We start from the raw sequence: 17,128 nt of genomic DNA, 5'->3' as shown, positions 1-17,128 counted from the left end.
GGAGTTACTATACTAAGCATCCAGTTTCAACACTCGTCATCTCCCAACAAAGACAAAAGGCAAGGGGAGCAAGCAAAGAGGGAGTCTCTTGGGTACAAGTTAGGAGTAGGGAGAAAAAAGTGAACTGGTTAATTTATAGTCTTATTGAAATTTTAAATATAGAGACAGTGTAACAGTTTGACCTAGCATTTCTGTATTGCAACTTAAAAGTTACAAATATTGTACTTGTTCCCATCTACTTGCTATTCACAGAGTCAGTTTGCTTTCACAGCTTCCCCCATTTCCAAATTTGTATCAGTCAGTTATCTGGTTTCTTAACTGCTACTAATTTAAAAAGAATCATGATCAGATAAAATTCTCACTTAACATTTAACTGTCAGGTTTTTTATTCCTGATGAAAGAACATGTCAGATCAACTGCCACAGAACAAACGAAAGGAGGCTTACAGGAATATGTAGTCACAGAGGTACTCAAATATAACTAAAGGGTAAAACTTCCCCAGACAAGGGCATTTTTTACTATTTCCCAAAGTTGCACGGACATCTTCCTTTGCCATCACATTCTCATTGAACACCTCTAGAACCACATTATACAATAGTCTGCGATAACCATTCAAGTCAAATCATGTTCCAACCAAAACTCAACAGTACCTAGTAGAAACTCAATCAAGTAGCCCAAAGCACTGAGTTAGTTCTACCCCCAGCACTGATGATGGAAATCTTCAGAATATATATATATATATATATATATATATATATATATATATATATATATATATATATATATTCACTTCTGTTAAACATTTAGTAACAAAATATACCTAGCAAAGTCTGACTTAAAGAAAAACTCTAAAAGCTCATATTCTGATCTAGTTTGATTGCCGAAGGGCCTAAGAATCCATATTTATCATTTATTATCAGGTATTTATAAACATTTTTTTATTTTGAATAAAAATGGAATTAAAATGAGTAAGGTATATTATCTACACATCTTTCCTCTCTATAGCCTACAGTAAAGCTTTTCAGTGAAAAAAAAGATCATTTTATGTGAACCCTGACACCTTCTATATAGGTACGAAGAAGAGAAAACAGTTGAAAAGTCTGAATATTTTAGAAGTTTGGGGACAGGGTAAATAGAGATATACTATCTTTCAAGTATAAAGTGTACAAGCTAGCTAAACATAGTTTATTTTTTTTAAAGGATCATGTAAGAGGAACATGCAATAATTATATTTGGGAGACAAGAGAAAAATGAAAGCCAAGTTTTATAAAAATTCAAGTGAACATATTTACAATGGAATTGGAAAATCCTTAGCTCCCTGTCTAAATAAAAGCAGTCATCTACTGCACCAGTGTGTATTTTCAAGCAAATACAGAAGCAAAACCCATTAGCTCTTTAAAAAATACACACATTTAATGTTGGTCTGTTTTAATTCTAAGTAAAGCAATTCCAAAAATACAAACTGAACATCAGAGCCATGTGAACCACCATGATAAAATAAAACAGACATTCACAATAATTACGTCTAAAAGACACTTCAGCTTAATAAATCATCTTCCAAGTATACTAAAGAAAGAGATACTAAAAATACTGCTGGTGTTCAGTTAGAATTAAAGGACTTTGGGGAAAATGAAATAATATGATACAAGTGGAGTGAATAAGGTTACACGGGATTTACAATTTCCATTACCCCTAGACATAAACAAACATTCAAAATCAACACAAACTCTGTGTGTTATTCAAAATATTGCAGCTGCAGAAAAGGCAACTTTAAATTAATAGCTAGGGGAAAATCAAGTTTTGGTGGAGGTAAACAGAAGTGACAGTTTTTAATTTGCACTTTTGTAAAGCTCATTTATACCTGGCCAACCCAGGAACCAAACGCAGGACTACAAAGTTCTCTGCTTCTTTTGGCTATAATGTGACAAGAAAAGGTCATCTTTTGAAGATGTTTAAAGAAATAAAGCAACTTTCTTTATAAACAGTCAAATAATCAATCAATGGAATAAATAAGTACTAACCCACATTTTTACGGCTCTGCAATCACTACACTTTACATATTTTTCATTTTGGTGGCAAATTCCCCAATTTTTAGGCTAAAATCCACCAATCACTTTTAAGAGTTAAATGAACAGCCACCAAAATAAGAATATTCTTCTGTTTACTCTTTGGCTAAAAAAGAAAACAAACAAAACAAAACAAAAAGAAACAGAAGACAACTCTAATACTGGTGATAAAAGAAAGTCTTTTTTTTACATGTAAAATAAAGTTATCAATTTAAATCTTGGTACATTTTATAAAAACAAGAGGTAATGTTGTAATAAAACAGCAGTAGCCTTGGCAGGCAATATACTGTTTGTTAACCCTGTGCAATAAAATACTTTGTTCATACTACACTTATTCAACATGACTAACAGTTACTACAGACATTTCAGGAGTCTTCATTGGACTCCTACAGACTTACTGTTAAAATTAAGAGACATTTACAATCATAATGTGCCATGAAAACTTGAAAACGTTACTTCTAGTAGGAGATAATGTTTCTATTACTTGAATTTGTTTTAGGTACTGAACAGCTGAGTTACAAGGACTGAAAGTGAAAAGCATTCTAAAAGCCCATGAACACTGTTGTTCACACCCTTCTTCAGAACACGCTAAACTTGTTTGACACATTTCTCTTCATACATAGCAAGCAACAGCACCCAATAAAAGCCTGAGAAGAAATGCTGCTGTGTAAATACTGCAACTATTCCTGAAAAATAATTATGGGATATATACTCCAAAGCTGCCCATTCCCATAATCTGTATTGCATAGGTCACATAATCACACACATATATATACACTCATGTGTATATATATGTACATGCAAAGAATATATTAAGACGACAATGAAGTCTAGTCACAGAGCAATTTACAGGCTCAATATATTTTTTACACTTTGCTTGAAAGAAAATTTCAATATTTTACAGTCTTTTAGTAGGCATTATATACACTGCACTTTATGAAATCTGAAAGGTATTGAAATAAATTTTTCCAACATTTGGTAACAAAACAGACAGTGTTTTCCAAATACTTGTGCTATCTATCTACATAATTTGTTTGCTCTGATAACCACTAATCACAAAAACTGACTCAATCGAGTAATTAGAAAAAGTATCTAACACCATGCATGGGTTTGAATCATTTTTAATATCCTATCCTAGAAACATTCTACAAATCTTAAGATTTAAAAAATTAAGTCTCTGTTCTGATTTTTAAAAGATATCTTTTTATGACAATATCCATAACATTGACAGGTACATGTTAAGGCTAGAATCATCTCCTTTTGTGAATTTTTTTGACTTTTTTTTTTTAAGAAAGATAGTAAAAGCCAGACTCCTTTACATTTCTTTGAACTGTACCTACAGGAAATGAGTGCAGTGAACATAATGTTCAGTCCTACAGTCAGGATGCAGTTGCTCCTTCCCATTCCACAAGGTACTGCACCTTTCCATCAAGTGTCACCCGACGAGCCAAAACTCGGTATTTTTCACCACATGCTATTCTACCTGCAGCACCAAAATAACTGGTAATGGAGTTTTTTAGATGATTGAGTTGTAACTCCTGATCTGCTAAGTTATTCAAAATCTCTGTGTTGAGTTCATCAAACTGGTAATCTTCTTTGCCTTCATCATCTTTTACAATTTCTGAGTTCTGAGCCTGGAGTGCTCTTCTTGGAAGACGACCCCTTCTCCTCCGTAAATGTGGTATTGCAGCAGGCCAAGATCTTCCCGTACGAGTTCTTTTTCTGGAGTCAGATAATCTATGGAACAAAAAAGGCCACAATTGTCTCCTGAACTTATAAAAGCATCCTTCACTCTGCTCACATACTATGTTCTCGTATTTTTTCTGTCACTGTACTTTAAGTACATATACCCTTGCTGACATAAAAAAATCAGCCAAACCAAAATAATAAATGCTGTATAAAGAATTATCACTCATCTTTCTAGACTCCAACACCTTCTTGGGACTCACTTTTGAAGAGCTTTTCTTCCTTACTATGTACTATTAAACTTAAAAGAATCAGAGGAAAATTTTCAATTATAAGGTGACCAAGCAAATTCTTACCAAGAAGCCCTATTATAAGTCAGGTTTTGTCAATAGTCTTTTTATTTAAAAGACAGTTCAATCATTCACTCATTTAATGCAGCAAATATTTAATGAGTACCTACTACATATTAAGACCCTGTTCCATAAGCTTAAACAGATGGCAGTACTAGAATAAACTTTCTCTTAGTTTCTTTTATTACCAGTTCTAGGCCTACTGAAGTAATGCAATGAACTGGAATAAGCATAAACTAGAAGTCAGGGAGTCGTAAGTATAGCTATAAGTGATATTGGCCAAATTCAAATCTCTTATCCTCTGTGTTCTCTTAAATTAACAGATTAAGTCCATCTCAGCTTAGAAGTTCAATGATACTACAATCTTATAAGGGGAGAATACAGGTAACAGCTAAATTGAAAGACTTTATAATCATACTGCCCAAGTTAACATCACAGCTCTGTCATACTTGTAAAACATGCTATCTTGAGCTTGTTATTTAAAACAACCTAAGTTTCAGCTTCCTTATCTACAAAATGGGAATAAAAGGACCTACAACTCAAAAGTTGGTTTTAAGAAATAAATATGACAATGTATGTAAAAAGCTTAGCAAAATGCCTGGGAAAAGGCAAAAAAAAGTAGCTCACATTGTTACTATCCATTATTCATTAAAAAATTAATTACTAAAAATTAACTTTAGCCTTTAAACAGTTAAAATATTATGATTTACAAGAACAGTGTTTGAATTATGAAATCTAACAAAAGGAAGCATAAAACCTGTAAGCTCAAAGCTATGATCCCAAGTAAACTAAACTTTTTATACCTGAGATATCTTAGGAAAAGTCCTTCTGAAGAGTTAGATTAAACAAAATACTAGAAGGGAAGTATGCTATTGATAAATCCTGAGTTCAAGATCCTTTTAATAACAAAGGGAGATTAGTGCTTGATTTGGAATTTTAAAAAAGCAAACAAACAAAAAACCAAGTCTTCCTAAACCAAGGAACACTTTTATATTAGAAGCATGAAAAGATCTCTCAGAAAAAAGCATGGCCTATGAACACAAGTACCTCTTTTCAGTGCACATAGCAAATTTCCTAACAAATACGTTTTAATGTTTGTGCTCTGAAAAGCAAAAATATTCACATGAATTTGAATAATCTAAGGAATCTACATATGAGTTGCTTTTTAAAAGCTGAAAGACATTAGCTCAACCAGTGTGGAAAGCAATAGGAGGTTCCTCAAGAAACTAAAAATAGAAACACCATTTAACCCAGGAATTCCACTCCTAGGAATTTACCCAAAGAAAACAAGATCCCTGACTCAAAAAGACATATGCACCCCTATATATACTGTAGCACTATTTATAACAGCCAACATATGGAAGCAACCTAAGTGTCCATCAGCAGATGAATGGATAAACAAGAGGTGGTACATATACACAATGGAATATCATTCAGCCATAAGAAAAAAACAAATCCTACCATTTGCAACAACATGGATGAAGCTAGAGGGTATTATGCTCAGTGAAATAAGCCAGGCAGAAAAAACAAGTACCAAATTATTTCCCTCATTTGTGGAGTATAACAACAAAGTAAATCTGAAGGAACAAAACAGCAGCAGACTCACAGACTCCAAGAAGGGACTAGTGGTTACCAAAGGGAAGGGGTTGGGGAGGGTGGGTGAAGGGGATTAAGGGGCACTATAATTAGCAATCACAATAAAAGTAGGTCATGGGGAAGGCAGTACAGCACCCAGAGCACAAGTAAAAAAGACTCTATAGCACCTTACTTCGCTGATAGACAATGAGTGCCAACTGCGGGGAGGGTGGTGTGGACTTGATAATAAGGGTGAATGTTGAAACCACAAGGTTGATCATGTGAAACCTTCATAAGATTATTTATCAATGATTCCTTAATTTAAAAAGGGGATAGTAATTGCACTAGAGGGCGGTGACGATTTGATAATGTTGGTAACTGTTGAACCGCTGTGTTGTATATTTGAAACCAACATAAGATTGTGTATCAATGATACCTTAATATAAATAAATAAAGCTGAAAGACATACGTGTGCCACTTTCAGTTGTTAAAATTTATTTAATCATCACTTTACAAAGAAAAAGAATCTATAGCAAAATTAGTAAAGAATAAGAACATGAAATATCTACCCATAATGCCTGGGAATGGTAGACGAGGTAGTTTCTTTTGCACTGGAAGCACCCGTGAAATCCACATCTGAGGTATTAGATGAATGTGCAGTTCCCTCAGTTCTCCTGAGACAAAAGAATTTAAATGGTATAACGACTACATTACATAACAATAGAAATACTAATTTGCCCCCAAAAGAAAATTCCTAGGATAGGAGAAAACATTTACCCTATAGAACAAGGTAAATCCAAGGTAGTATTCTCTGAAATTGATTCTTTATCCTGGGGAAAGAAGAAAAAAACAAACTTACAGCATGGTTCTAAAGTAAGCTGAAAAGACAAAGTTTCTCAGTGATTTCAACCAACCTTCCTCCTGAAAACATATATCAACATATCCTCTTACCAAAGGTGGCTCAGCAGTTTTCTGAATCATTTTTCTTGTATATGGGCCTGGTGGACGACCTACAGATTTTTTTTTTCCTTTTTTTTCTATGCCATTGCTTACTTCCCTGAAACATAAAAACATTATGTATTTAACTTTAGTATAAAGAAAACAAAGAGACAATGTACAATATATACTGTCATAGCACTGCTTATGTAATAATTAGGTCATACTTATATGTTTTATTACTGGTAACATAAAAATGAATTTGAATATAAGTTAAATCTATAAGTTTAGTCAAGTGCATAATGATACATTTTAATTTAAATAACTATTTCTTGACTTAAGACATGTTTACATTAGAAATGTTTAAGAAAAAAAAGTTCTCTTACAATTTTGAAAAATATATATTACCTAAAAATTAAAACAAACAAATGCAGACCACTATACTGGATGGAAGATTTCAAACTCATAGAAGTTCTATTATTTAGTTTACATTGTTACTACATGGATACTTGAGATATAGCTCAAGAATTTACTACTTAAAGTTATTATGAATTTAGTTTATTTACCTCATGGAGCCAGGAAGTATCATTGTTAAAATACACTAGCTGCAGAGGTTGCTTTTTACACAAATACACACACACACACAATCTTGAATGATGCTAATCATAAAGAGAATGAAGTCCAGGGTGACAGAGCATAGAGAAGAAAGGAATCCTTCCTAGTGGGCAGTGAGTCACTCAAAGGGCAAAATTAGAAATCTAGAAAACCATTCAAAGACATAAAGGCAAATATTATGTAATAGGAAGGAAAAAAAAAACAATGGTCAAGGACATTTCTAATTAATACAGGGAAAGAAGAAAAGAAAAAATATCAATATGCAGAACATTTATTTCATTTACTCAACAAACATTACCATATAAAGGGCCTATTAGATAACAGGAATACAAAGATGTTCCCTGTGCTAAGGGTTTCACAAGATAGATAGAATATGACAAATGTGTACACAAGCAGGCTAATAAAATTAAGTGCTATAAGAAAGTCACCCTGGGAAATTCAATTTAAAAACAAGGAAAAGGAACTATACTCTGTAATAGGCTGAGAGTGAATGCAGACAACTAGGAAAGACTACCCCTCCAGACACAAAACTAAAGGATTGGGGAAAAAATGTAGAAGTACAAGGAAGGAGAAAGTTAGAGAGCTAGAGCTAGAGGAATAAAGCATAACTAGAACCAAAATCCAACATCTCAAGAATAAGACAGATGGACAGGGAATACTATTATTTTTTTTAAGATGATCAATGTAACATTTATAAAGGACTCCTGGACTACAGAAACTACTCTCAGATTAATAGGCTCAATTAATAAATAGGGCCCAAAAGGAACTGAGAATGGCTTTGCAGAGGTTGAACCATTACATAATGTCATCAAATGAAAACCTTGACAGCTACCACATATGGACTGTGCTATCAAAATCCTAATAGGAATAAGAAAGTTTGTGAAACTTTTTTTTTATAATTTGTAATATGGGCAATTGCTAACAAAGGATTATAGATAAATCTGAAAGTGATACAAATAAGTATTCTTGGATTAAAGATGGCAGCATAAAAGGTGTGACAAAGAACTCCTCCCAAAACCACATATAAAACAAAAATATAGTTAATACCACAAATCCTAAGAGAGCAATAGGAAAGAAGACTGTGCCAGACTGCATACACCTGAAGAACAGAGCAGACCTCACGAAACAGGATAACATGCCAAACAAAGCTTTGATTCGGTGGGACCCAAGCCCTTCCCCCACCCCAGCTCACAAGCAGGAGGAAGAGAAACAGAGCGCAGAGGGGGTAGAAGCCTAGGACTGCTGAACACCCAGTCCTGGAGAACTGCTTTGGGAGCACAAACCCATATCATATTGCATGGTGCTCTGGATATTAGTGGGGTCAAAAAGCTAAGACAGGTGAAGACTTGGACAGACTGAGATTCCAGCCATTTGTGGAGGACATGGATCCACATCCAGCTGCTCTGGGACAAAGGAAAGGTAGGAGGTCTGAGTGTCTTCGCAGCAGTGAGAGGGCTGCTGAAGGGGCAGGGATTGCACAGAATTTGATGCTCAGGAGAAGGAATAGGTGGACAAGGTTGTCTGGGCGAGCTCAGCCCAGCAGGTTGGGAACTTTCAGGAGCTTCAGGTACTCCATACACCTGGCTGGGTACTCAGCTTCAAGCGCCCCCACTGTGATACCCGGTCTGCTACGTCTTCCTACTGGCCTGCTGGCACCAGTTTGCAAACCAGCAGTACCTGCCCTGGCATCAGGATAGCCACAGGGAGACCTCGCCTAAGGTAGCTGCAAACACAAAGCACAGAGGCTTACAACTGTGTAATCGGCCACTGGTTCTGAGAGTGGAGAAAGGCACTGCAGCCAGCAAAAAGGCAACAGCTCCCTCCTCACCAGAGGAACTGGCGCCGCTCCCCTGCACCCCCAAAAACCAACCAGGGACTGAGCAGCTCCAAAGAATAGAGCTTCTGGGCACTAGAGGGCACCAAGTGCAACTGTGAAACATCAACTGAACCTGGTTCAAACCAAATCTCACAAATGGACCAAGTGAAACTGAACTCACCGACTTACCAAAAAGAGAGTTCAAATCAAAAATCATAAACATGCTCATGGAGGTACAAAAAAACTATTGAAGGACTCAGGGACAAATTTAGAATGGAGACTCAACCATTAAGACATTCTATATGTGAAATGAAACATACAATGGAGGAATTTAAAAGAAGATTAGACGTAGTAGAAGAGACAGTAAATGGAATAGAAATTAGAGAAGAGGAAGACAAAGAAGCTGAGGGACAGACAGAAAAAAGGATCTCAAGGAATGAAAGAATATTGAGAAAATGCTATGACCAATCAAAACGGAACAATATTTGCATTATAGGGGTACCAGAAGAAGAAGAGAGAGAAAAATGGATAGAAAGTGTCTTTGAAGAGGTAATTGCTGAGAACTTCCCTAATGTGGGGACGGAGATAGACTCTCAGGCCATCGAGGTGCACAGACCTCCCAACACAATGGACCAAAGGAAGACAATACCAAGACATATAATAATTAAAATAGCAAAGATCAAGGAAAAGGACAGTGTTTTAAAAGCAGTCAGAGAGAGAAAAAAGATCACATACAAAGAAAAGCCCATCAGGCTATCATCAGACTTCTCAGCAGAAACCTTACAGGCAAGAAGGAAGTGGCATGATATATTTAATACAATGAAGCAGAAAGGACTCGAACCAAGAATACCTTATCCAGCAAAATTGTCATCTAAATTTGAAGGAGGGATTAAACAATTTTCAGATGAACAAAACCTGAGAGAATTTACCTCCCACAAACCACCTCTACAGTGTATTTTAGAGGGACTGCTATGGATGGAAGTGTTCCTAAGGCTAAATAGCTGTCACTAGAGGAAATAAAACCACAGTAAACAAAGTAGAACAATTAATAACTAAGCAGATGCAAAATTAAATCAACTATCCCCAAAGTCAATCAAGGAACAGACAAAGAGAACAGAATGTGATACCTAATATGTAAAAAATAGAGGAGGAAGAAAACGGAGAAGAAAAAAAAGAACCTTTAGACTGTGTTTGCAATAGCATACAAAGTGAGTTAAGTCAGACTCTTAGATAGTAAGGAAGTTAACCTTGAACCTTTGGCAACCACAAATCTAAAGTCGAAAATGGCAATAAGTACATACCTATTGATAATCACCCTAAATGTAAATGGTCTCAATGCACCAATTAAAAGACACAGAGTTACTGAATGAATTAAAAAACAAGACCCATCTATATGCTGCCTATAAGAGACTCACTTCAAACCCAAAGACATACACAGACTAAAACTAAAGGGATAGAAAAAGATATTTCATGCAACTAATAAGGAGAAAAAAGCAAGAGTTGCAGTACTTGTTTCAGACAAAATAGACTTCAAAACAAAGAAAGTCACAAGAGACAAAGACATTCGATAATGATCAAGGGGTCTATCCAACAAGAAGACATAACCATTATAAATATCTATGCACTCAACACATGATCACTTACATATGTGAAACAAATATTAACAGAATTAAAAGGTGAAATACAATGCAATGCATTCATTGTAGGAGACATCAACACTCCACTCAATCCAAAGGACAGATCAACCAAATAAAAAATAGGTAAGGAGACAGACGCACTGAACAGCACATTAGAACAGATGGACTGAAGAGACATCTGAAGAACTCTACATCCAAAAGCAGCAGAATACACATTCTTCTCAAGTGCACATGGAACATATTCAAGAATAGATCATATACAAGGCCACAAAAAGAGCCTTGGTAAATTCAAAAAGACTGAAATTGTACCAACCAGTTTCTCAGACCACAAAGGTATGAAACTAGAAATAAATTACTCAAAGAAAATGAAAAAATGCCACAAACACATGGAGGCTTCACAACATGCTCCTAAATAACCAATGGATCAATGACCAAATAAAAACAGAGATCAAGCAATATATGGAGACAAATGACAACAATAATTCAACACCACAAAATCTGTGGGACGCAGCGAAGGCCGTGTTAAGATGGAAGTGTATTGCAATACAGGCATACCTTAGGAAAAAAGAACAATCCCAAATGAACAGTATAAACTCACAATTAATGAAACTAGAAAAAGAAGAAGAAATGAGGCCCAAAGTCAGTAGAAGGAGGGAAATAATAAAGATTAGAGCACAAATAAATAAAATCGAGAAGAATAAAACAATAGAAAGAATCAATGAAAGCAAGAGCTGGTTCTTTGAGAAAATAAACAAAATTATAGATAAACCTCTAGCAAGACATACGAAGAAAAAAAAGAGTCTACACAAATAAACAGAATCAGAAATAAGAAAGGAAAAATTACTATGGACACCAAGAAATACAAAGAATTATGAGAGAATACTATGAAAAATTATAGTTAACAAACTGGATAAGCTAGAAGAAATGGACAACTTTCTAGAAAAATAAAACCTTCCAAGGCTGTCCCAGAAAGAAACAGAAAATCTGAACAGAACAATTACCAGCAATGAAATTGAACTGATATCAAAAAACTACATAAGAACAAAACTCCTACACCAGATGGCTTCACTGCTGCATTTTATGAAACATTTAGTGAGGCCCTAATACCCATCCTCCTTAAAGTTTTCCTAAAAGTACAAGAAGAGGGAATGTTTCCAAACTCATCCGACGAGGCCAGCATCACTCTAATGCTAAAACCAGGCAAAGATGCTACAAAAAAAGAAAATTACAGACCAATACCCCTGATGAACATACGTTTGAAAATACACAAAAAAGTATTTGCAAACCAAATTCAAAAACACATCAAAAAGATCATCCATCATGATCAAGTCAGATTTATTCCAGGGATGCAAGGATGGTACATTTGAAAATCCATCAAAATCATCCTCATCAACAAAAAGAAGGACAAAAACCACATGATCATTTCGATATAGAAAAAGTATTTGACAAAATTCAGCATCTATTCATGATAAAAACTCTCAACAAAATGGGTATAGAGGGCAAGAACCACAACATAATAAAGGCCATATATGACAAACCCACAGCCAACATCATACTTAAAAGCGAGAAGCTGAAAGCTTTTCCTTTAAGATTGGGAACAAGACAAGGACATCCACTCTCCCCACTTTAATTCAACATACTACTGGAGGTCCTAGCCACAGCAATCAGACAACACAAAGAAATAAAAAGCATCCACATTGGCAAGGAAGAAGTTAAACTGTCCCTGTTTGCAGATGACATGATATTGTACATAAAAACCCAAAAGAATCCACTACAAAAATTACTAGATCTAATATCTGTATTCAGCAAAGTTGCAGCATATAAAATCAATACACAGAAATATGTTGCGTTCCTATACACTAACGATGAACTAGCAGAAAGAGGAATCAAAACAATTCCATTCACAGTTGCACCAAAAAGAATAAAATACCTAGGAATAAACCTAACCAAGGAAGTGAAAGACCTATACCCTGAAAACTACAAGACACTCATGAGAGAAATTAAAGAAGATACTAATAAATGGAAACATATTCCGTGCTCATGGATAGGAAGAATTAATATTGTCAAAATGGCCATCCTCCTTAAGAAATCTACAGATTCAATGCAACCCCTATCAAAATACCAACAGCATTCTTCAACAAACTAGAGCAAATAATTCTAAAATTCATATGGAACCACAAAAGATCCCGAATAGCCAAAGCAATCCTGAGAAGGAAGAATAATGCAGGGGGGATTACACTCTCTGACTTCAAGCTCTACTACAAAGCAACAGTAATCAAGACAATTTGGTACTGGCACAAGAACAGATCCACAGACCAATGGAACAGACCAGAGAGCCCAGATACAAACCCAACCATATATGGTCAATTAAGACACAATTAAGCCGCCATGGATATACAATAGGGAAATGACAGCCTCTTCCACAACTTGTGTTGGCAAAACTGGACAGTTACACACCAGAAAATGAAACTGGACTGTTTTCTAACCCCATACACAAAAGTAAACTCAAAATGGATCAAAGACCTGAATGTAAGTCATGAAACCATTAAACCCTTAGAAGAAAGCATAGGCAAAAATATCTTGAATATAAACATGAGCAACTTTTTCCTGAACACATCTCCTCTGGCAAGGAAAACAAAATAAAAAATGAACAGAAAATGGGACTACATCAAGCTAAAAAGCTTCTGTATGGCAAAAGGACACCATCAGCAGAACAGAAAAGGCATCCTACAGTATGGGAGAATATATTTGTAAATGGCATATCTGAAAAGGGGTTAACATCCAAAATATATAAAGAACTCACACTCCTCAAAAAGCAAATATCTGTATTAAAAAATGGGCGTATATGAACAGACACTTCTCCAAAGAAGTAATTCAGATGGCCAACAGACACATGAAAAGATGCTCCACATCGCTAATCGTTAGGGAATTGCAAATTAAAACCACAATGAGCTAGGTTCATAGGATAGCCAACATAAAAAGACTAGGAACAACAAATGCTGGTGAGGATGCAGAGAAAGAGGAAACCTCCTACACCACTGGTGGGAATGTAAGCTAGTTCAAGCATTGTGGGAAGCAATTTGGAGGTTCCTCAAAAAATGAAAAATCAAAATATCATTTGACCCAGTAATTCCACTCCTTGGAATGTATCCAAAGAAAACAACTTCTCAGATTCAAAAAGACATATGCACCCCTATGTTTATCGAGCAGTATTTACAATTGCCAAGATATGGAAGCAACTTAAGTGTCCATCAGGAGATGAATGGATAAAGATGTGGTGCATATACACAATGGAATACTATTCAGCCATAAGAAAGAAACAAACCCTTCCATTTGCAACAACATGGATGGAGCTAAGAGGGTATAATGCTCAGTGAAATAAGTCAGGCAGAGAAAGACAAATACCAAATGATTTCTCTCATTTGTGGAGTATAACAAGGAAGCAAAACAGAAGGAACAAAATGGCAGCAGACTCACAGATTCCAAGAAGAGTCCAGTGGTTACCAAAGGGGAGGGGTGTGGGAGGGCAGGTGGGGATGGAGGGAGAAGGGGATTGTGGGGTATCATGATTGGTGCACATGGTGTGTGTGGCGTCACGACGAGGACAGTGCAGCTCAGAGAAGACAAAGAGGGATTCTGTCGCATCTTACTACAGTGATGGTCAGTGACTGCAATGGGGTATGGGTGGGGACTTGATAATATGGTGAATGTTGTAATCACGACGTTGCTCATGTGAAACCTTCATAATGTATATCAATGATACATTAATTTAAAAAAAGAATAATTATTCTTCCCTTCAAGAAAAATAACCTTGAAGTTTTATCTGTTTTATTTACAAATACCAATGAGTATGATGAAGCACTGTCAATCCTTACATTTTCTTACTCTCCAGGATGACTATCGCACACCTTTCATTTGCTTAAATTTCCCTCTCTGCACTACCCTCTTCAGCTCTCTTCGAGTAATTTCACTGAGAAGCTACTAGGCAAAACTTTAGTCATTCTCCAAATACCAAATCTACAAGAGAACCAGAATCTGTATCCATCTTCTCCATTTTTACCCCATTTCAACAGAAGGATATAAGTCCTTCTATCAAAGGCTACTCCACATTTAGACTCTAAATTCCTTCCCTTTTCATGTTTCAAAGACTTTACACTATCTTCCATTACAAAGTCTTCCATTCCTAAAGACTTTACATTATCTTCATTTACAATTTCTTCTTCTTCACTGGATCAATCTTACCAGCACACAAAAACAGATTCCAATTACCTTCCATCATTTAAAAAAATCATCACTTGATTACTCCTTTCTTCTCTTCAGTTTCCATTTGTCTACTTCCCTTCACAGCAGAACTACTTTTAAGAGTTGATGACACACACCCGTTTCCATTTTCTTCCTTGTCATTCAGAATTCTTTAAAAAGAGTATTTCCTTTTTTTCCCCTTTTCATTTATGATTATCATCATTATTACTCTGAACCTGCCTATGTCCCTTATTTGCAGAAATAGCCGATTTTGACATGGAAATTGGACAGTGCTGGCTTCAATTACACTTTGACCCACTCCAATGTAACTTCTATTTTACCTCTCCAAAAAAGTGTTTTGGTCAAGGTCACTAGTAAAAGAATGTTACCTTATTAAAACACACACACAGACACACACACATTTTTCTCTTTTATCTAATCTCCTCTTAGCAGCATTACATACTGTCTAATACACCCATCCTTCTTGGAACTTTCCCCTTCTCTTGGTTTTCATGATGCCAAACTTTACTGGTTTCTTCCTATTTCACTTTACCATCCTTTTCTTAGTCTCCTTTATTTCACCTCTTCTAAGTCTCTACATGGTATCAGGGCATTATTCTAGGCCACATTCTCTTCTCTCACCACCACATGCCCCTTGTAGCTCCCTCAGATAATTTCATTCATTCTCATGGCTTTATAAATCAGCTTCCAATTTATATCATGTGTCCTGACGTCTCCTGAGCTCCTGACTTATAAACCCAATTGCCTGTATCTAACGTCCTCATCACTTAGAAATCCCTCATAAGAATCTCAAACTGAGTGAGTATGGAAAAGAATACTGCATTCACTTTGCCAAAATCTGATTTTCTAGGTAATAGATACCACCACCACCCATCAGGTACTCAAGCCAAAAATCTGAACACTGTTTAACTTCATTCTTCCCTTTCTTTCATAAATGTAATTCATTAGCCAAGCCAATAAGTTCTACTTCCAACAGAGATCTTGAATCTATTTTCTCTCCCTTTGGCTGCTACCACCTACACCTTCACAAGCAATCATCACCTCTCTCTCTCACATAGAGAACTGCAAGTCTTCATTTTCTCCTGCTTCTAATCTCACCTCTGTACCTATCAATTCTCCATAGAGCATCCAAAAATTATCTTTAAAGGATAATTCAGTCTCTTACACCTTTAAATAGTTCCCCATTACTCCCCAAACTCTTTATGAGAGCTACAAGACTCTAAATGATCAAGCCCCATCCAACCTTTCCAACACCTGATGCTAATCTGTAACCCTCATTCATACTTCACCAGCCTTCTATGAGTTCCTCAAACATGCCTCGCAGCCTTCATTCACAGTTGTTATTTCTGCTATCTGGAGTATTTACTTTTCCCTTTATTCTTCACACTGTTAGGTCATTCTCATCTTCAAGTCTCAGCTTAAATATCATCTTAAATAGGCCTTCCTTCAGCCTCTTTCTTAAAGTAGACCCCTTCATCTCTATCCATCCCAGTACAGTCTAAATCCATATGCTATTTCCTAAACACTACTAGCATGATCTATAATTATTTTACGTATTTATCACCTTTCTTCCAGACCAAAATGTAAAACCTGATCAGGGAAGAAAGTCTGTCTTGTCTGTTACTGTACTCCCAAGCACTTAAATAATAAGATACTTGACAAACACAATGAAGGAATGAATGAATGAGAAATGAACAGACAAATAAAAAGGCTAGCAATTAAGCTGTTTGCTAAAAAATTCAATTCGGCTTATTCCTGGAAAGCCTAAGATCCAAAAGAAATACATCTGGCATTAGCTCTGTGTATCAGATTTAAGCAAGAAATTATAAACAGGAAAACAAATCAGAATAACTGCCACTTGGTACTTTCAAATATACAACTAAAAAGCACACATTTTAGTCACAAATAAGCTAAAGAGAAAAACTAAGCCACAGATCAACTTTTACCTTGAATCAGATATAGGTTTGGATGCCTTTCTGCCTTTAATTTTAAATTCATGGGATGTTCCTTCCGGTTCTTTCTCTGCTTTGAAAGCCACATTTGGTGGCACAGGAGGAACACGAATTCGCAACCCAAACAAATGCTTCTTCTTCTTTATTTCTTTCCCAGACATAAACCTAAATTTTTAAAAAAATTGACTAAAATTTTAAAAACTGAACACATATGCATGGCAGACCCTAACTC

At 35.7% G+C, this 17,128-nt stretch overlaps 1 protein-coding gene across 3 annotated transcripts in view; it reads right to left on the bottom strand.

Annotated features, from left to right (window-relative positions):
- Window positions 1–956: 956 nt before the first annotated feature.
- MTF2 (metal response element binding transcription factor 2) overlaps window positions 957–17,128 on the bottom strand; it is a 90,946-nt gene continuing 74,774 nt past the window's right edge. For all 3 annotated transcript variants that reach the window (XM_036906537.2, XM_036906539.2, XM_057500432.1), the window contains 5 exons: window positions 16,891–17,061; window positions 6,629–6,734; window positions 6,455–6,507; window positions 6,247–6,351; window positions 957–3,803 (listed from right to left, as the gene is read on the bottom strand). In XM_036906537.2, coding sequence (XP_036762432.1) covers window positions 3,446–3,803; window positions 6,247–6,351; window positions 6,455–6,507; window positions 6,629–6,734; window positions 16,891–17,061 — 793 coding nt within the window. In that variant the 3' untranslated portion in view covers window positions 957–3,445. The remainder of the gene's footprint in view (window positions 3,804–6,246; window positions 6,352–6,454; window positions 6,508–6,628; window positions 6,735–16,890; window positions 17,062–17,128) is intronic.

Source organism: Manis pentadactyla, chromosome 4 (assembly GCF_030020395.1).
Source record: "Manis pentadactyla isolate mManPen7 chromosome 4, mManPen7.hap1, whole genome shotgun sequence".
Taxonomy (NCBI): Eukaryota; Metazoa; Chordata; class Mammalia; order Pholidota; family Manidae; genus Manis; species Manis pentadactyla.
This window is presented reverse-complemented; position numbering and strand designations above follow the sequence as displayed.